Consider the following 18,171-nt stretch of genomic DNA (forward strand, 5'->3'; position numbering starts at 1 on the left):
TGGAAACTATTTTTTCAATGTCTGTATAGACTCTGATATCGAGAGGTTCTGAAAATTACTATTCTTTTGGAAAGATGTAGATTGCAAATACAATCTAAATTTGAAATTGGTTTTCGATTTTTTGCAGGAACTGCTGGATCTTTGGTGAAAAATAGCAGGTCCGACTTGCAGATGAAATGTGGCTGTAGATGAGATTTTAAAAGTATTTGATTTTTCAGGAAATTAAATTTCGAAAGGTTGTTTGGAATCGCGATTAGATCGTACGATATCAGAATTACATATTATAAAACGCTTGAAAACGACGGCGTTAAAACAATATCTCGAAAAACAGATTATAAATTACAGCAAAACGGAAAAACGATATCTTTCATTTGTGTTCGGATTCCCTAAAACTTTTTTCCGTTTCTAAAACGTAACCGTGACGTATTTTTCTACTTTCTCGCTGAATTTCTGCCCCGGTATTTTTTTTTGCTACGCCCATGTCATACAGGTGCAATTACAATGGGAAATATTAGATTTCCAACGGAAAAAAACGACGGTAAGATAACAATCCGGTTTTCGTTTAAAATTTTTAAAAAAGAAAAAAAAAAAATAAACAAAGTCAGTAATGTGCGAATTACCCGCTACCCGTAGCCCTGCTGATAAACGCAGCTCTCCAATCGTCAAACTATCTGCACGCTCCTCACGTGTGCCACGCATTCTCACTCTCTCATCCTCGCCTTTCCCACACGCACAAATCGTCGACGAGGTTGAGTTCGCTGTAGGTAGGCGCATACCGTTGCTGGCAGGGTAGCGGCGGCTGAGTATCTTCGGGATAAAAACGACCATTATTTTTATCTTAATCGCGGCGCGGCGCCCAGTCAACTGGCACATGCGGCGGTCACCTGGTGGCGAAAATTACCCTCTTCCTGGGGTGACTCTGACTCTCGCATTGCGATTGCACGCTCGTGGGGTGCAGAGGTGGAGCGGAGTGGAGCGCCGGACGTTTAAGATAACCGCGACAAACAATTCCGATGCGTAAGTGCCCGGAGAGCGGGAACATGGCACCCGGTGCTCGGGCTCAAACGAGTTCCGACCATCGGGGTCTCCTGCATCAGGTAGGCTGGCAGTCTGGCAGGAAGGCGGATTGGTACGTGGGTATAATGTATACTTATGCACCGTCGTGTAACCCGACTCATCTCGGACCTTGGACTTTTCGACGCTGGGGATCCACTCTCCGCTCAATAGAAACAAGTTCGGATGCAGTCGGTGTAGAGTTCGCGTCAATTGCGCTTCTTTATCCGCGACTATTTTCACATCGACTAGTTCCGACCGTAGAAACTTGCGCTGTCTAACAATGAAGACGTAAGTAGAACACTTTTAGCGAGTATAACTTCAGTGTTGTTCAATGGCTACCATTGACAAAGCGAACCATTCGGTATTGAATAATAGTATCCAGATTTCCCCGTAATCGAGATCACGGTCCAGAGACTAGGCATGAGATAATGGGTGATTAACCGTGACGACAGGTATCTGGGTCCTTGGGTTTTGTGACGGGGAACCCATCTGTCAGCTATCGACTTCGGAGTAACTGAGTTAGGAAAAACGAACGATGCTCTCCCTTTGAAACCCCAACGCACCGATACACGGTGCAAGGACTGACCCTGCCACCACCTTTCGACGTCGGTAGCATCGGCTTCGGTGCACCCTGTTCTAGCTGCCAGATGACGCTCGTGTACCTGCATACTCACCGACACATTGTTGAGAGATCAGGTTGAGACGCGAGGACGCATGCATTTAACCGATTTGTACCTGCAAAGGTGTGTGAAAGGAGGCATATCTGTAATCGCATCATCCGCAGTTGAGGATGGTCATTAGGCACGACCGCACTTTCGAACCCCTTGTAGATTCGTCATCGCGAAAAACGTGGCCGACACAGGAGTTGTCTTTCTTTCTTTCTAACTTGCTGGTATTCTTTTTCCTGCTTTCGTTGGAAGTCGTCCTTCGTCATTCGTGTCATTATTTCTGTATAGTCGGAACTTTTGTATAGGTTTGGTACAAACTCTCGTGACTTGATGGAATTTGCAAGAATTAAAGGCATTCTTCTTCACCCAAATATAGCACGAGGTTGAAGTTAGTAACGAAACATTGGGGAAAAAATTTGATATTTTCTTAATTTATAGTGATTTTTAAGCAACCCAGATATCAAAATATGAGTGTGCTTTGTTTTATTACGGTTTAATAAATTTCAGACAGTTCCAAAATTATGAAATAACTGTTTTTTCTCGGCATGAATCGTTACGATAACGTTACTAACTTCAATATGATGCTGTAGCTTGTTTTGCGTTGTTCAGAATTTTGCCAACTTCTTACTCGAAGCTGGTACACTACACTTGGAATTTAGAAGAATCACGGCCAATCTCGAGGAAAAGATACGCAAAGCGATGGCGTCTCACGCCTCAGGCTTTCCAACTCCAATTTTAGATCCACTTAGATTTTCTGTCGCAAGTTTGTACGAATGCCGGATAAAAACCGAGCGCGCGTCCTTCGGCGCGCATTATTCAGATCCGAAAAAACGCGATACGAGTCAGCTCAGACACGGCTCGAGAATTTTTGCGCCAGAGATTTTCCGATACCAAGAATCTTAGTCCGAGACGAAGAGTCTTTCGGCTGGGAAGAGAAAAGTAATATATACCGCGCTTTTTGTTATTCCAGGATACTCGAATTATCATACTTTTCATCGGTCATTTCTTCACGTGAATCACATTACCTAGTTGGACAGAAAAAGTTTCCGTTTTATACGTGTAAAATATGGCAAATGATTTTGGTCATCGCGATGTAATGAAATTTCCTTTGCGTTAATAACCAGAGATTCTTCTGATCGGTAAAACTTTCGAGAGTATCTTTCTCTTACTTGTACCCTTCCATTTTATTCATCTCCTCGCATGGAAATAATTGTTAATCGCAGCGATGGCTATAATTTATTTATTTCGCGTAATCGCACCGTGTGTGCATATAAACACGCACACGTTGATACGTTATTATCATTATCGTACTCCTCGTACCCGAGGCTGTCCCCATAATGTCTGGTTTTAATCTCAGCTCGGCGGCGTTGGTGCATGCAGTTACGTGATCTTGCCTGCTCGATGCTCGCCGTCGAGCGTATTTCAATTTTCGAAATCGATAAATTTCTCTGAACGCCAGGGCAATATTGAAAAACGGCCAATTAAACCACGCAGCGCACTGCAGGACTCGAAGCATGCAGCGGCGGTCTGACCGACCGTCTAGTCCGTCTGTTCGTTCGTCCGTTTATTCGTCCGCAACATAGACTTGCTGCCGCTGTTGCTGCTGCTGCTGCTGCTGTTGCTGCTGTTGCTGCAAGGTCCGACTTGGTTGACTTTCACCGCGAGGAATGATTATTACGAAACCCGCCGCTCTCGCACTCACTCTTCCACCCCGCATGTTCGTTCCTAGGTGCATTAAGCCTACACACATGCGTGTATCACACTCTCATGACCAGCCAGTCATACCCAGCAGCCAGGCCTTACCACCGGTACAGGTAGCCGCGCGATCATTCTTTCTCCGTGTTACATGTGAAAGTATCCTTTCCTTTATCTCCCCCTCCTCTCCATATGAGCTATACACGATAGCTACCAAACCACCTTCAATCGCACGGACGCACCGGATTCACTGTATTTGTGCAATACTTGCATACACCGTCTTCGCTTATGGTTGTTGTATCATCGTACTGCCGTATAACGGGTAATGCGTGCACGAGCTCTGGGCGACACCGGGTTTCAGGACGTCAATCACGCTCCGAAAGGTCGTGTGAACATGGATACGGATATAAATCTATATGTATACATGTATAGTATATATACTATACGTGTACAGGTACTATACGTTCTTGTACCGGTATCAACGGTTATGGGGAAATACCGACGAGACAAAATTACGTTGACTTGCATACGTGCAGTGTGTTTTTGTATTGTGAATCGGATTTTTATACAAACACCCATTCTTATTTTCCCAGTCGCATGTAAAGTAGAATATCATATATTTATATTAAACGAATAATTAGTAAGTACGGTTGACATATATAACCATGATTGATAAAAGTCACGACTAAACCAAGAATGAAAGTCTTGTATGAAAATATAAATATGAATTGAAGAGACAGTTTGATGCGACATATACCTATAAAGAAATCACGATCTTACTTATCCGTCCATTTTCTCGAATAACACGAAACAGTTTTTGCTAAATACCTACGTAAAAACTTGAAATTAATCTTTTTCAAATCCTTTATATTTGTTGGTGTAAATTTTTTGGTTTATTATTCCGAATTAAGAGCAACAAACTTTCTTTTCCCTTTACTATTTCATACAGTCTTTTTCCAGCTTGTAGATACAATTTGTTTGATGGAAAAAAATAGTTTCCTGCTAATCTAAAAGACACCGTACAAAGTCAGTACCTATGTTGTTATTCTTTATTTATCTTTGCTGAGAGGTTAATTACAACCGACACTACACTGATAATCGCGAAACGTTATTGAGGGAGTGCATTTGCCGCAGCACTGAGCGAACGTCTATAATATTACACGCATATACGTGAGCAATTTTGGAGATCGGAAAAATTTTTATTGGGATGCCCCCCCCCTCAATCTATTCCGAATCATTAAAAAAAACCTGTGTAAAGTTTTAAGCTTCTACGTCAACTGGAACCCGTGCGTCTAAGCTCCGAAAGTTTTAAATGTAAAATACATGTAGTTTTTATAACCAGTTTGTTATTTCGTCTTGTATGACTTTGGTATAAATCAAGGGACCGATTTGAAACTGGGCAGAGTTGTTGCTTATAATGAAGAAGGTGTCAAAAAGGTGATGAAAAGGTCAAAAAGGGTCCGACTTGTTTGTAAGAGGTTGGTGTGTTTGTAAAGAGGAATGTAATATTCTGGTGACTGTAGTGTCACTTTTATTGTCAGCGATCTTCGTAACATAAAACTACATTTTCGAAGCTTCGTAGGAAATTATGCGGTTATTACAAACTCGTTGCAATGTGTCGACAAAATTAAAATCCGGATATTTGATTGGGTCGTTCGCAGGGTTGATCGAGGTTCATTGCGATGAAGAAAAAAGTCATCGTGCGCTTATTGCGTACTTCATTGATCGTATAGAAGTCGTTACACGGTGTAATCTTGATTACCACAGCCCGCAATACCCACTATAGTTAAAATTGCTGATTTTGAACAGCGGGCACAATATTAGGTGCGTCTAGATTGAGATAATCTGTAGGCAAATCTATGCGCAGTGTCGCCTCTACAAAAATGTTGAGAAAATCGAACTTTTCCTCAGCAATTTTCGTGTCTGTAATTTGCCGCCTGCGAAAGCTATGCGAGTAACGCAATAATGGTAATAACAATAAAACTAATAATAGTTATAATCAAAACGCAATGATATAACTATACATAATAAGGTTTGGAACGATATGAAAGGAAACAAAAAATGGGGGTCGATTGTAATAACTAGCCCTGCGCTGCGAGACGTCGAAAAAATGTCTATTATTCAAGGAGCGAGCCTTGCACCATACATATATATATATATATATATCTATATGTAGAGTAGGTGTATTCTTACCCGCGTTCGCCCTCGCAGAGAAGAGCGAAATCGGCTTCGCGCAGTCCACATTAACTGCGAGCGGTTTCGGGTTGTTCGAATTTCAAAAGGCTATTTTTAAATTCGTACCCTGCAAGGTCCGGATCGTTGCCACTGCAGGAACAACGACGAAGACGAAGAACGCGACGTTTTTCAGTTGTACCGGTCTATACGGACGTCAGATAAATCCTGAACAAGCCTCGGCCAACGAGAAGAAAGCCCTAAATTAATCGGAAATAAAATTTGTCTCCCGGGCGACAGCGCGACACGAGCCGCACGAGATGAGAATTAGAGGAAAAGCGACGCTCCGACCGTCTCGATGGCCCCTGAACTTGAAACGCCGTCTGAGCTTCGTATCGCGCTTTGTATACGAGCCTAGAGTCGGTCCTATAGACGAAAAAATATAGTCGTTGATTTTTAGACACTTTTACTTGTTTTTTTTAATCGCCGCTTTTTTAGGCTTACCTATAATACTCGTTTTATATTCTTGTAAATTATACAGGGTTGTCTTCGTGGGTGGTAGCGCCATTTTTCTGGTAATACATTCGTAGAGATAATTCCAGTCGGATACTTAGTATTCAATGATTATTTAAATTCTGATATTAATTATTACATGTTTCCGGTCTAAATTGAAAGCAAAACGATTAGTATTTTTACCAGTGTGTCTTTTGTGTAACACGGGTCACGAACAAAAAAAAAAAAAAAAAAAACTAAAAATTGCACGGACCACAAAGACGATACTATTTTCAACCGTAGTTCTTGTTTCGAGTCAGTCGGAATTGTACGGATTTTCAACTTGACTATGAATGGCTTTGAGCGATTATTAGGTGTAACATTTCTCCCGAAGAATCTGTTTCCAAAAATTTGACCAAAAACTGTTTTTAAGGTAATTTTCGGATCGATACGAAGAAACTTGATACAATATTACAAACAAGTATCCAACGATGGGTTGATGTTAAAAATATTTCGGAGATAAGGCGCAGTGAAGAACTTTGAGGAAGCTAAACGAACCTGAGAGCGCGATTCTATAATTTTTTTACCACGTACAATGCAATAAAATGCTTATACCCGCGATAAATTTACCCCTTCGAATCTATGTAGCCATTTTTGGCCAAAGGATCGAACAATCTATCTCTATCCGTCAATATATGGTATTCTCGAAGGACTCCGGGGTTCTACAGATCGTCTGTTAATTCGTTGGCTGACTATGACTAAACTCCTCGTCGATCTTTCCCGCGTTGGTATAGGTATAGGTATGTACGGACGCATGGCCGAGCGAGAAAAATGTAGAGAATTCCTGTGCATCGTAAAAAATTGACCGCACACACACACATATATATATTGATCACGTACGCATGGGTGTACGCATGTATACGTTTAGCGCCAAAAGCGACATGAGCCAACTAAAATAAAGATGCTTCGTCTCGGCTGTAATGCGGACGAGCTGGTAGGTTACGGGGGAACAACCGCCTACTTTACGACTCTTCGCCATGGCTCCATAGAATTTCCGATCAGACCCTCTCGCTCCTTTTTCCCACACGCGTGTTATACCTGTTATATTATACTCCGGACCGTGGCTTACATTAAACGCACAGACGGACGCATAGCAACACGCGTGCCGTTCATGCACGCAACTTCCTATACGGTACGGTATGATTCATTCTGATTTCTGTCTACGTATGCAACCGAGGACGTTGGAATACTGAGACAATGAACAATCGTATCGGTAATCGATCGCTGTAGCTGCGTTATCGTTTTCGAAAAATAATAAGAACAAGGTGATCCTGATGATTCTGAATAATTGGGAATTACAGTCGGGAAGTGTACTATACCGGTACTGGTTATGACTCGGAAAAAGTTACAGGGGATTCAATTTTGACATTAGTCGTAAATACTCTGCTGCAAAATAAGGGCGTAAGGTGTTGATCGAATAATTTTAGGATTCACCTTTCGTAAACTTCGATTCCTGTGTTTCGTCGCTCGAGATTCGTATTATTCTCGCCATTTTTTCATATGCTCAAGGAATGCGTCGGCGCAGCGGCCGCGTACTTTACGTCCACATCTTGTTGCCGGTATTTCAGTTCAGTTATTTGAATATAAAAAGTTTATGAATAATCTCATTAACTGCGAAAGATCGTAAATGCTGGAAACATCGAGTGTCTGGTAATGTACGAGTATTAGTATTTTATATATCATATAAGACTGTCTGGAATGGAGGAGGCAAAAGCTTACTGCTTTCTTTCTCTCAGCTGCAGAAAAATAATTAGTCTCGAATGAAAAACTAGACGCTAAGGGAAACTTTCTAAAACTTATGAATTACGTTCTTCGGTAATTTCCGTAGCGAATACCTAATCCTTATTTCACTTTGTGAAATATCGTATAGGTGTTGGCTTAAAATTGATTTTTCATGAAATTCTACACTACCCCATTATACAGAATTTTAATGGGATTATGAGTATAATAATCGCGAAAACTGACAGATAATTGTACGTTGACGAAATAAATTCATTGTTGTAAGTAAATCAGTAGTTGTTGTGTGATCTAATAAAAATTGATTCGATTCGAAGAAAGAATTGCTCAATTTCTAAGTTTTGAGTAAGACTAATTGTAAGTTGTGTTCACCTTACTTGAATTATCTTATATTTGGTCGAATTAAGACTAGAACTACCAAGATAAAATGTAACGTGAAATAGGAATTTTTAAATGAAATTGTATAACCGGTCATATTGACTGGTATGGTTGTTCTAGTGTCGAACGAACGTTCAGTATGTAAGTCGACGCACAAGTACACTGATTGTGAGTCGATTAGAGTAATGATTTTTTTTTCTCACGGTGTGGCTGAATTGTCACAGTCGACCGAACAATTAAACCAAATGTAACAAACGTTGAACATTGCGTTAATTCTTGATGTGGGCCAGTAGTAGAAGGCATCATGACCTCGGGCAATCATGTGTAAAACCTGTTGTCAGATGGTCCCTTAATATCTGCGGACGGAGAGTCGATTTCGAAAAAACTTGGCATAACGCAGCGCGGCTTGAGTTGGGAACTCTGTGATATATTGCATAATTCCGCGTAAAGTTGGGTCGGAACTTTGTCTATGAAGGAGAAGCATATTTTCGCGTGTTCATTAATTCATACACGAGGAGTAAATCTTGTGTTTTCGTCGTCGTCGTTTATCTTTACAGGTGGCGGTGCGGCGATTGCGGGATATGAGTACGAGAATGCATGCCGTGTAAAAAGCCGGGCGAAACGTCCGATTTGGTAAACTCTCGACGATGATAAGCCGAAGCACGAGGAACACACACAGAGAGAGAGAGGGAGACCTAAACTCTGCGCAACCGCGACGAGACGGGAGAAAACCATTTCCGAGTTTTAGTTTTAGCCAATTCTTTCATCGAAACTCTGAAAGGCTAAAAGTCTGGACTGAAAGAGAAGCTCCTTCGTCGTCGGCCCACTTGGCGAAACGCGAGGATGCCGCCTAGCGCCCGACGCTCAGAGCGGGGCGGAGGACATCTTAAATTTTTCACCAAGCCCTGTGCAAGCCGAGGCACTCCTGTATTTCACTGAAGTCTGCAATTTCGAGGTTGCATCTTAGCGCGGCCCCAACTCCTCGCGCTCTCTTTCTCTCTCTCTCTCCATCCGCGAGAGAAGAAGAGGTCTTTGCCCGCTTAAGAAGAACTCGTCGTCGTCGTCGTCGTCATCGTCGTCTCTCCTATATTTTGGCACTCTAAAATTTCGCGCTCCCTTCGCTCTCTCTCTTTCACCCTGTCTTGCCCTCCCCTCCCTCCTTCCGTCTTTCCTCCCGCCCCTCGGGCGGTATCTTCTCCCCTCTCCTCTTCTCTCCTATTCTCTCCTCTTCTCTCCTCTCCTCTCCTCACCTCTTCTCTCCTCTCCTCTTCTCTTCTCTTCTCTTCTTTCCTTTCCTTTCCTTTCGAGGCAAAGAATGGCGGCTCCGGTGTACGTACGGCGGGCGAGACGTCGACCAGACCTTGGGTTCGAGCGAGAGAGCGACGGAGAGATAAAGAGGGAGAGTGAGAAGGTGGGGGTGGGGGAGGGGGAGGGAGCACGCGCGTCGTATTGATCCTCCAGGAGTCCCTCTCCACATAGCGCGCGCTCGTTGGCGTCGCTGGCGTCGTCGCAGCTAGGCGAACCTTTTTTATAACTTTCTCCCTCTCCCTCGCCCTCTTCCGTTTTGTCTCTCTTTCCCTTCCGCCAGGGTTAGATAGGCGGACGGAGGTACAAGGCGCAGCTATGTATACCCACCACCTCCGCACACTTTGGCGATTTCGCGAGAGGCGCCCCTGGCTTCCAGCTCTTCGAGAGTGGGTATCGTCGCGACGAGGGGGTGAGAATAGGAGGCGATCCTCCCGTTGTCCCTGCGGACGTCGGAGCCTTGCGTGCAACACCGAGCTTCGAAAATCATTTTTATTCTTTTTTTTTTTTTTTTGCCAATAGAAACGCTCGTTGTACGCAACTCGAGGATTAAACTTACACCTAACCGTCACTTGCGACGATATCCGAGGAGCTTACATCGCGCCGTTGCGAGGAGATTTGACGCGGCGATTGCACACGGATTTTATGAAACTTATATACACCGCGACCCGTTACGCCTGTAGGCGGAGACCGTTTTTCAACACTGATTGTTTTCGCAATTAGCCTTGGAAGAGAAAATCTTGATCATCGAGTGGAAAGATTACAGTACGACGGTCGTTATTCCTATTGAAGTACCTGCGAACGGCAACCGAAATCTTTTGAAAACCAGTCGATGAATAGTGTTATTTTTAATCGCGAGTGATTGTACAGTGTAGAACCTCATAATAATGTTTCGACTTCGTCCTGATATTTCGACAGATTTTCGAAAACGTTCGATACAGATTCTCGGTAATCGAAATTTCTCGAACCGTATTATAATTTGAGTATTTGAAAAATATATCTCATGATTATTCTTACCACGCGACGATGCTAATGATACGTCAGGAATTTCGAATGAAATTTGTACACCCATAATCCGTATAATAATTATAGTCCCCGAGAATGTGTCAAATATATAATAAATTAAATAATTAATTAGCGAAAGCGTATCTAGTGGCACACTTCACAGCATATAATACATTCACTTACATTTTTACAATATGTATATATATATTTTTTCTTACGTAGATATATTATACGTCGCATAAGCGATCACAACGACGAGACTTGTCAGTTGCAGTTTAATGGATCCCAGTGGAACGCGTATTTTTAAAATTTGTAGCGTTTATAGTTCGAAGTTTACAGTATAGGATAACGGTGCTCGAGATGCTTCTCCTCGGTTGTAATGGATATACTAATAAATTTCTAAACGATCCCATTCATCCGCTCTCCTCAACGGATCGGGCTAATCTTTACCTCGGATCGCTGGCAGCCGTTTTACTATATTACTCAAAATGGCGCGTTAATAAAGATGCCGATGTATCGCTCCAGTTTGTTAAAATTTCTTCCACACATCCACAGGGTTCGTACGCACAGGGAAAACCTGGAAAACCGGGAAAACTCAGGGAGTTTCTTACAGCAGGGAAAAGTCAGGGAAAAGTCAGGGAATTTCGAAAATAAGACTGGAATTTTAAGTTTCTTGAAGAAATAAACTCGTTCCTATACGTACATTACTTGGTATCAAACTTCCTTTCGTTTTTTTCTTACTGAAAATCGCTGGCTGTTTGTAAATTAGTATTCGGACAGTAAATTAATTACCAGGTAATATTGAAGGTATTAGTATTAATATGCAAAAAAAATTGTTATTAATCAGCGGCATATTTCTTGGAAGGTTACTGAAAAAAATTCTATTTCCAGGCTGGAACACCTGGAATAGTCAGGGAATTTCGGGTTCCAAAAAGCGTACGAACCCTGATTCATTGGAACAAGACGACAGACGCTCGTCTGTTGCTTTCTACAACGTTGAAGCACATTAATCGTTCAATTCCAAATTCAACACATGGCAGCAGTTACGTATTTACACCAGACTCGATATTTAGGTATTACGATAAAATTCGAATTCGACCGCATTTTCAGATGCTGTGCAACGTGCCGAAATCCAGACCTTTCCGTGCGACGAGCGGGTCGAAATTCGTCGTTGTTCGTAACCATAAATCGAGACGTTTTAGAGCCAATTTGAAAACGGCTATAGGCAGGCTGTTCGATTTTACGAAGTGCACAAGGTCTTGATTGTGCGGCTGCGTGGTATGGCCGGCGTTCGATAAATCATAAAACATCGAATTGATCATTCGAAGACATGCCGGGTTGTATGATCGAAATCGCCGCATGCGTGCGTGTGTGTGCGCGGTGTTGCACGATGACACGAGTTCATTGCCCTCGGAAAGCCTTCGGGAACAAAAATCCCAAAGTGTGGAGAACTCGATGAAGCCTCTCTGATATCCGATTTAAAACCAGGTTTACTCACTGAATTTTAGGAAACAGTCCTATCGGAGTCTAGAAAGGTGCTAAAATGTCACCGGGACACGTCGTAGCTTCAACCATACAATAGCGCAATGAATTGCAACCCGTTCAGGGTGTCTGAAACTTCGGCGACCGTACAACGGTCGCCGAGAATGACTCGCGAATATCCCTTGCTAACTGTAAGTTTTTTAATTTCACTCCTTGATTTCGCAGGTCGATGGTGTTTTCCTTTTACCCAAGCATAACTGCGCCGGCGCCTCCGGTTCCCGCGCTTCTCGTCCCATCGCTCGCACACCTATGGATATGATATTGTATGCATATGTAGGTGTAGAAAAGCGATCGCGCTTAGGAGCCTTTCGGCAATAAATATCGAAGCGTGCCAAATGCGAGGGTGATCCCTGCCGCCGCTGCTGCAGGCACTCCGAAACGTCTACAAAAGGGTCGACGCGACCGGATTGATCGTTGACCCGGGTCTAATGAACCGAGCTCTCGACGTTGTGTGCACGCGTGTGTGTGTGCGCGGGCGTGCGGCAGCAGCAGCAGACTTTTGTTTACTCCAGGGAAAATTGCCAGAGATTTTCACTCAATTTTCGACCGGATAAGTTTCCAGCGACGGCGGCGGCGCTGTTTTCTACTCTTGCCCTTTATGTACGTGGTATACTTGTGCCTGCAATATATAAACATGGGTGTATATATCCTATATATACGTGCGTCTACCGCTGCAGCTCGACTAATTATCGATCGATTGATTGAGCATCCTAATCGGGAAGCTATTGTCGTGCATCGGGGCGATCGAGGTTCGTGCCTGTAATAACTCTCGGCATTTTTGAACACACGATCTCACCTGCGGTGTATTATACGAGTAGCAATTGCGTCATCTAGATGTTTTTTTTTTTTTTTAATTTATTTATTTCTTTTTTTAATCGTATATTATTTTGATCTATTGGGCAGTGTCGTACTGCAGTTGGAATTTCACTTTGAAATCTGCCACTTTCACATGGTCAACGCACGAGGTGATTGGGGCTGACTCATTTTTAATGATCTTACGTAAACTGTTGTGGTGAGGGGGAAGAAATAAAAAAAGAAAGAAACACGATAAACGAACATCGTCCATTCATCTGAAATTTATTCACGCGTTCGAGATATTTATTTATTCGACTTTGCTTTGGTTAAACCAGACGTTAGAATCAAGATCGAGTTATATAGATTATCAAATGATAGCAATTTTCGGTTAAATAATAAAGACAAGAAACGTTCGTATTCATTATGCCTACGAGGGAAGTATTTTCAGTAATCTTTTACGGTCGTTGGCGATTATATTTCTTTACCTGTTTTAAACAAGTCAATATTATTGAGCGTGTTTTTTTCAGAATCAATTTCTCAGTTTCTTGTATTTTTATTTCTATTTGAATTTTAATCACATTGCATTCGCAATGAATTCTAGATATTTTCACAACGTTTCAAAAATCCTGACATACGGATTTAGGAGGTACATATATGGAGGCTTCCAAAAGTGTCCGTGTTCAACCAAATTCATAAATAATAAAACATGCAAACTGCCGTCATGTGGTACTTTTACTGAGTATGTCAAGTGAAAAAAGTATAATTGGCAATTATAATTCTGAAATATAATAATTCGCGAAACGAATTATGTCCAAGTTTAACGCCTACGTCAAATGTTATACACCAAAATAAAGAATCCGTGTTCGAAAGTGTTGAAGTAAAATGACGTGGGTTAAAGGTACGCGAGTCGCCGATCCATTCGCCAATCGCGACAAAAAGGATAATATAAGAAAAACCGAAGGAAAGAAAGCGTGGTCGCGTTTGCAGACGCAACGTAATTAGTCAGGCTGTTACCGTTGTTGATGGAGAGGTGTGATAATCGAGGTTGTGTCTCATAATACTTAACCAGTACACATTTATTATCTCAGTATAGATAGGTATAGGTGTAGGTATGCGTCATTAGAAACTAACAGCTTTCCGTGTGCTATTTAGAAACGAGGAGACAAAACCATATCGCATTGAAATGGTTTAAATGAAAAAATGTGTGCAATCTATGGAGTATTCTAAACCTGTGTCGGCTGACCTTGGCCGTCTCAGATCTGATTTTTATTTTTTTACTGCCACGTCTTAACGAGTCTGAAACGCTTTCTCGCTTTTTGCCTTAAAATCAATTTTATCGACGATTTTTTGAGACCAAAAGAAATTAAGTTTTTCCGAAACAAGAATTGAAGCCTGAAGCTTAAAAATTAATTGCTGAAATTTGACAGTGCAATTTTTTCACTGGTCACTGATTTGCTTTCGGGAATATGCATTGTGAAGATTAGTTGAGTGATGAAAAATTTACAGGAACTAGGAAATAGCTAGAGTTGAACGTGTAATTCGGTTTGGCAGTGTAATGCCCCATATATGATGAGTAAAAGTGTAAGAAACCTCTTGGATACAACAATGAAGCGTATAATAACATTTCCCCATTATCCTGCACACAAACACACACGCGCATATATTGTTGTAATCTCGAAGAACGAGACTCGAAATATAATGTATTTATACCTATAATGTCGAGGATTTTAATTAACGAACTCGGTAATTTGCTTCTTTCAGAAGATCGTTCGCTCCTGGAGTCCGCGAGCAAGAATAGGATCGGTTGGAGCTGAGTCTGGTCTGTATATCTCTCAAGGATCGACTACTAGCGCCTTCAAGGGGATCCTGAGCCTGGCTGGCTGGGCCTTGGAGGGGTAAAAAGTACTAGCAATAAATGGGGACGAAATAGAATCGACCGTACAGCAGAAGAGTGAGAGAGAGTGAGAGAGAGAGAGAGAGAGAGAGAGAGAAGGAGAGAGAAGAAACGAAGCTGCTGGCTGCTCGACGAAGCCCCGTTGGCGTGTGTTACCCGGTTGTAATGCGATCCAATCCGCAACCTGGAATCCCTCGAAGCTAAAAGTTGGGCGGTCGACGAGCGAGCCTTGATTCGCCCATACTTCGGGACGGTTGGTAGATGGGACAGGGAATATTATTTTTTATTATTTTTTTTTTTAATCTCATCTCTTGGACAAAGTCGCGTCTCTTCCTCGCGTCCTTCTCGTTGCCACTCGCTCAGCGTTGGCCATCTTGGAGGAGATCGTACGACGAGGACTACTCGATGACATAAGCATGAAGAACCTGCAGTGACGCTCTCGCCTTCGCCATCCGCCCCCTTCGACACCCCAGGATTTCGTTGACGGGGCAATTATGATCATGGCCACCGTTAAAATGGCGGACAAGATGCTTTTCTTAGTCATATGCCCGATCGTGTTATACCTGAGAACTACGCGCGGCGAACAAGGTAAGAGCCATAATCGATTATATACCATTAACTTTTTTCCACACTGCCTCCTCTCTTTCCCTCTAATAGGTACACCGTCAATTGCTATAGCCACTCGGGTATCGATTCCTATGGAGGTTTCGTTCCGAGGATAGACTCACCGAGTGGATTAGAAACCCTTGAAATGGTCATCAATTTATGTTCCGAGACACTTTTTTTTCTTTCTTTCCTAAATCAATAATTGTCCAACGGAAGTTTCTTTTTTGCTTTCTTCGTTTGACCGGCAAGCGTATTGAACTTTTGTTTTAGTCAAACCGTTACTAACACTGAGATCTTGTTTGTGAATTTTACCATCAACTCAAAGACCATATTTATACACTGCATCTCTAATATATGTATATTGGCAGTGAATAGCAATTGTTTGTTTTAAATTTACTTTCAGGTCAAATTTATTTACATCTTGAATTCATTCTTAACAGCAGGAAACTTTGTCACCTCAACGTCGTTTATGTTTTCAGTTTATTTCGAGCTCCGAATTGATTTCTTCAAATTTAAACTTTAAGAATTTAAATAACTCCTACTAGTAGACGAAGAAGTGTTACTGAGTTAAATTTTGACGTCAATTGTACTTGAATTTTCAAATTCCACATGATATTTATTTTTGATGTGGAAAGTTACACGTTTACGATTCAGGATTTCTTCGGATCTTGAGCGTATTCTTCAGCAGTCGCGCACACACTAACTTTGTCCGGTAAGTGTTTCGGGTCCGGATTTTTGTTCAAAATAAGATAAAAGTTGTTGCCGGTGGTTTCTTAACGGTCATAATCAGTCTGGCTGTTAACTGAATTAACTGCGCGATTCCTGGAGAACGTTACCTTCATCGCTGTCCGGTCTACTTGACGGTCTCGATCCTGTAGCCACCCCGTTTAATGGGACCATCTGCTCAATCGGTATTACCTCCAGCTCTTCGAGCGCAGTAAATATCCAGCCAGATATATCTAAACTTACTTAATGTTTACGGGGTATTTCGTGGCAAGTCGATCTCATGCCTCCGACCTTACACATCTTCGATTTCATGTTCCAATTAGCTGCGCGTTAGATACAATATCCCACAAGTCTAGTCGGCAGGTGAAAATGTTCAAATTATGCGGACAGTTCGTTTACAGTATTTATCGTGGTAACTTTGAATGAATTTTTTTTTTTATCTCTTTTAATTTAACGTGGTTATAGTTAATCGTACGATAGAAGCAAAAAATAATCTAGCGATTGAACTGCAAATGTATTATCACGGAAAGCAATTTAGAATGAGATCCAATATATCTTTGAATAGTTTAGTTATTCTGTAGCTAACTCTTCTACTAAAATATTTCTTCACATAAAAACTTTTTTTTTCTCAAACAAAAACGTCTTTTGTACCGGCATTGCGGAATTTTAAACCGTGCTTTATTGTTGCAAAGTAAACAGAATTCCGAATTGTCAGTTCAATTAGTCATAACAACGAGACAGAAATGGAGAAAGAAATCTGCGAAACTTGATTTAGGTGCATATATAAATTGTTTTCCTGTAGACACTATGTAACACACAGATCGGAATGAGAAATTCAAGACAGTCAGGATTAGAGGTAGGTCGAGACAACGCGAAATGTTCCCATACATCAGTGGGTCCTGAAAGACCTGGAATCCCCAGAGATTTATGTTTGATTGTGAGACGAAAATCTCTGAGAATTTCCTCGGAGACCGAGTTCTCTGTATGGTAAACACGGTATACCTTCGGCAAGCATAATATTTATATAACGCGAGCACGTTTTACGCGTTTTTCCATGCGTGTTTTCCGCACGCAAAGTACCCGTTTCTATGACGACAGAGTAAGTCTGGGAATGCGCATGCGCGGAGTACTGAAAAGATTACTTTTAAATCCTAGGAGTTAAAGTGGTCTTTTTTGTAGTTTGCGCATGCGCTATGGCGAACAAATTCTACATTACGCGACCCTAACCTCAATTTCGTGCTCCGTGAAAAAACGCGCAACATACTCTCGTTATATAAAGAATCGTGTGCAACAAGGAGGCAACGGTCTTTTCGCCTTGCGTATTTGCGATCTTCGTCTTCGGCTCACCTACGACTCATATTGCAAACTTACGCTCAGCCCGAAAAGACCGAGTTTGTCTTCTCGTTACACAATATATTATTTTTCTTCCGGTGGTTTCTATCGAGTGTTAACAATAGGACCAGTTCTATAAGCAACCCAAAACTCCGAATTATATCTACGCAAAATTTGAATGAAGTGTTGGCGATAAGCTTGCACAAGTTTTTTTTGTGAAAAAGTATCACGGTGTTTGCTAGATTTCTTCTTAATAAAGAGAATTTATTTGATACTCAAGAAAGTTTCTAGGTATTTCAGGCTTACGTGAAACCTTCTTGGATAGGGAAATCCTGTGTAAAGAACTCATTCGATTCAAATGTTTGAGGTTACTACGAGAATCAAGATTATGGTTCTCATTCGACCTTCAGGGACCTCGTTTATAATATTCCTGGTTTAGACCTCAATCAATCCTTGAGGTTTTCTTTCACCGAGTTTCTCAGATCCGAGGTTCTACAGAGCGTTACCGATAGTGCGATGCGAGGATTTCGAGGTTCGATTTTAATCTAGAATTTTTCCAGAACCTTGAGACTCGATTGAGCCAAACTTGTGTGAGGCGTGAGGGACCATACGTAGGGTGTAAATGAGACCTAAATTCGATTCGGCACATTATAAACTACGAAGGTGATACAAAGGGTAAAGAGGTTCAAACGAGTTCCAAAATATCGA

General features: G+C 41.8%; 1 protein-coding gene across 15 annotated transcripts in view; it reads left to right on the plus strand.

Moving 5' to 3' along the window:
* LOC107218589 (ephrin type-A receptor 4) overlaps positions 1–18,171 on the plus strand; it is a 166,356-nt gene that overhangs the window by 40,596 nt on the left and 107,589 nt on the right. For all 15 annotated transcript variants that reach the window (XM_046742744.1, XM_046742749.1, XM_046742745.1 and 12 more), the window contains exon 2: positions 14,667–15,387. In XM_046742744.1, the coding sequence (XP_046598700.1) occupies positions 15,294–15,387 (94 nt within the window). In that variant the 5' untranslated portion in view covers positions 14,667–15,293. The remainder of the gene's footprint in view (positions 1–14,666; positions 15,388–18,171) is intronic.

Source organism: Neodiprion lecontei, chromosome 6 (assembly GCF_021901455.1).
Source record: "Neodiprion lecontei isolate iyNeoLeco1 chromosome 6, iyNeoLeco1.1, whole genome shotgun sequence".
Taxonomy (NCBI): domain Eukaryota; kingdom Metazoa; phylum Arthropoda; class Insecta; order Hymenoptera; family Diprionidae; genus Neodiprion; species Neodiprion lecontei.